Raw genomic sequence first — 601 nt, forward strand, 5'->3', positions numbered from 1 at the left:
CACCTCAGAAGACATCATGGAAGGAACCTTAAGGATCATCCAGACCCACCCCCTGCCAGGAGCAGGGACACCTTTCACTACACCAGGTTGCTCCAACCTGGCCTTGAGCACTTCCAGGGATGGGGAAGCACCTCCAGGGATGAGGCGGTGTATCACAAGGAATAACACCACACTGGCTAAGAGGGACAAACGAGCAGACATCAAACAAAAAGGACTGTTAACTCTGTCCATGACAGCTCAAGGTAAAATTCCAACTCCACCTTTCCTCCTGAACCAGGACAGGAGTTTCTCATGAGAGCACTGCACTCCTGATCCCTCACACAGACTCAGGTGGTCCCACCAGCCTGTTCCCACCCAAACTTACGTGTGGAGAAGTAGATGTAGGCGAAGAGGATGATGTAGGTGGTGACAAGGGGAATGAGCTCGGCGATGCCAATCTCCTCCTTGAAGTGCACATGGACAATGTTCTCCTCTCTCAGGGTGCAGTTGGGGCTGGGGTGCAGCAGCTTGAGGCGGGAGCGGAGGCTGCTGAGGAACCTGTCCAGAGACAGCAGGAGGGAACACTCACACCATTCCCCAAAACCATCAGGCAATTCCTACA

At 53.7% G+C, this 601-nt stretch overlaps 1 protein-coding gene across 1 annotated transcript in view; it reads right to left on the bottom strand.

Annotated features, from left to right (window-relative positions):
• LOC103808295 (sterol regulatory element-binding protein cleavage-activating protein-like) overlaps positions 1-601 on the bottom strand; it is a gene marked incomplete at its 3' end in the record, with an annotated part of 23,614 nt that overhangs the window by 7,070 nt on the left and 15,943 nt on the right. The window contains exon 6 of the mRNA XM_009081070.1: positions 365-537. Coding sequence (XP_009079318.1) covers positions 365-537 — 173 coding nt within the window. The remainder of the gene's footprint in view (positions 1-364; positions 538-601) is intronic.

This window comes from Acanthisitta chloris, unplaced genomic scaffold (assembly GCF_000695815.1).
Source record: "Acanthisitta chloris isolate BGI_N310 unplaced genomic scaffold, ASM69581v1 scaffold6298, whole genome shotgun sequence".
Lineage (NCBI taxonomy): Eukaryota > Metazoa > Chordata > Aves > Passeriformes > Acanthisittidae > Acanthisitta > Acanthisitta chloris.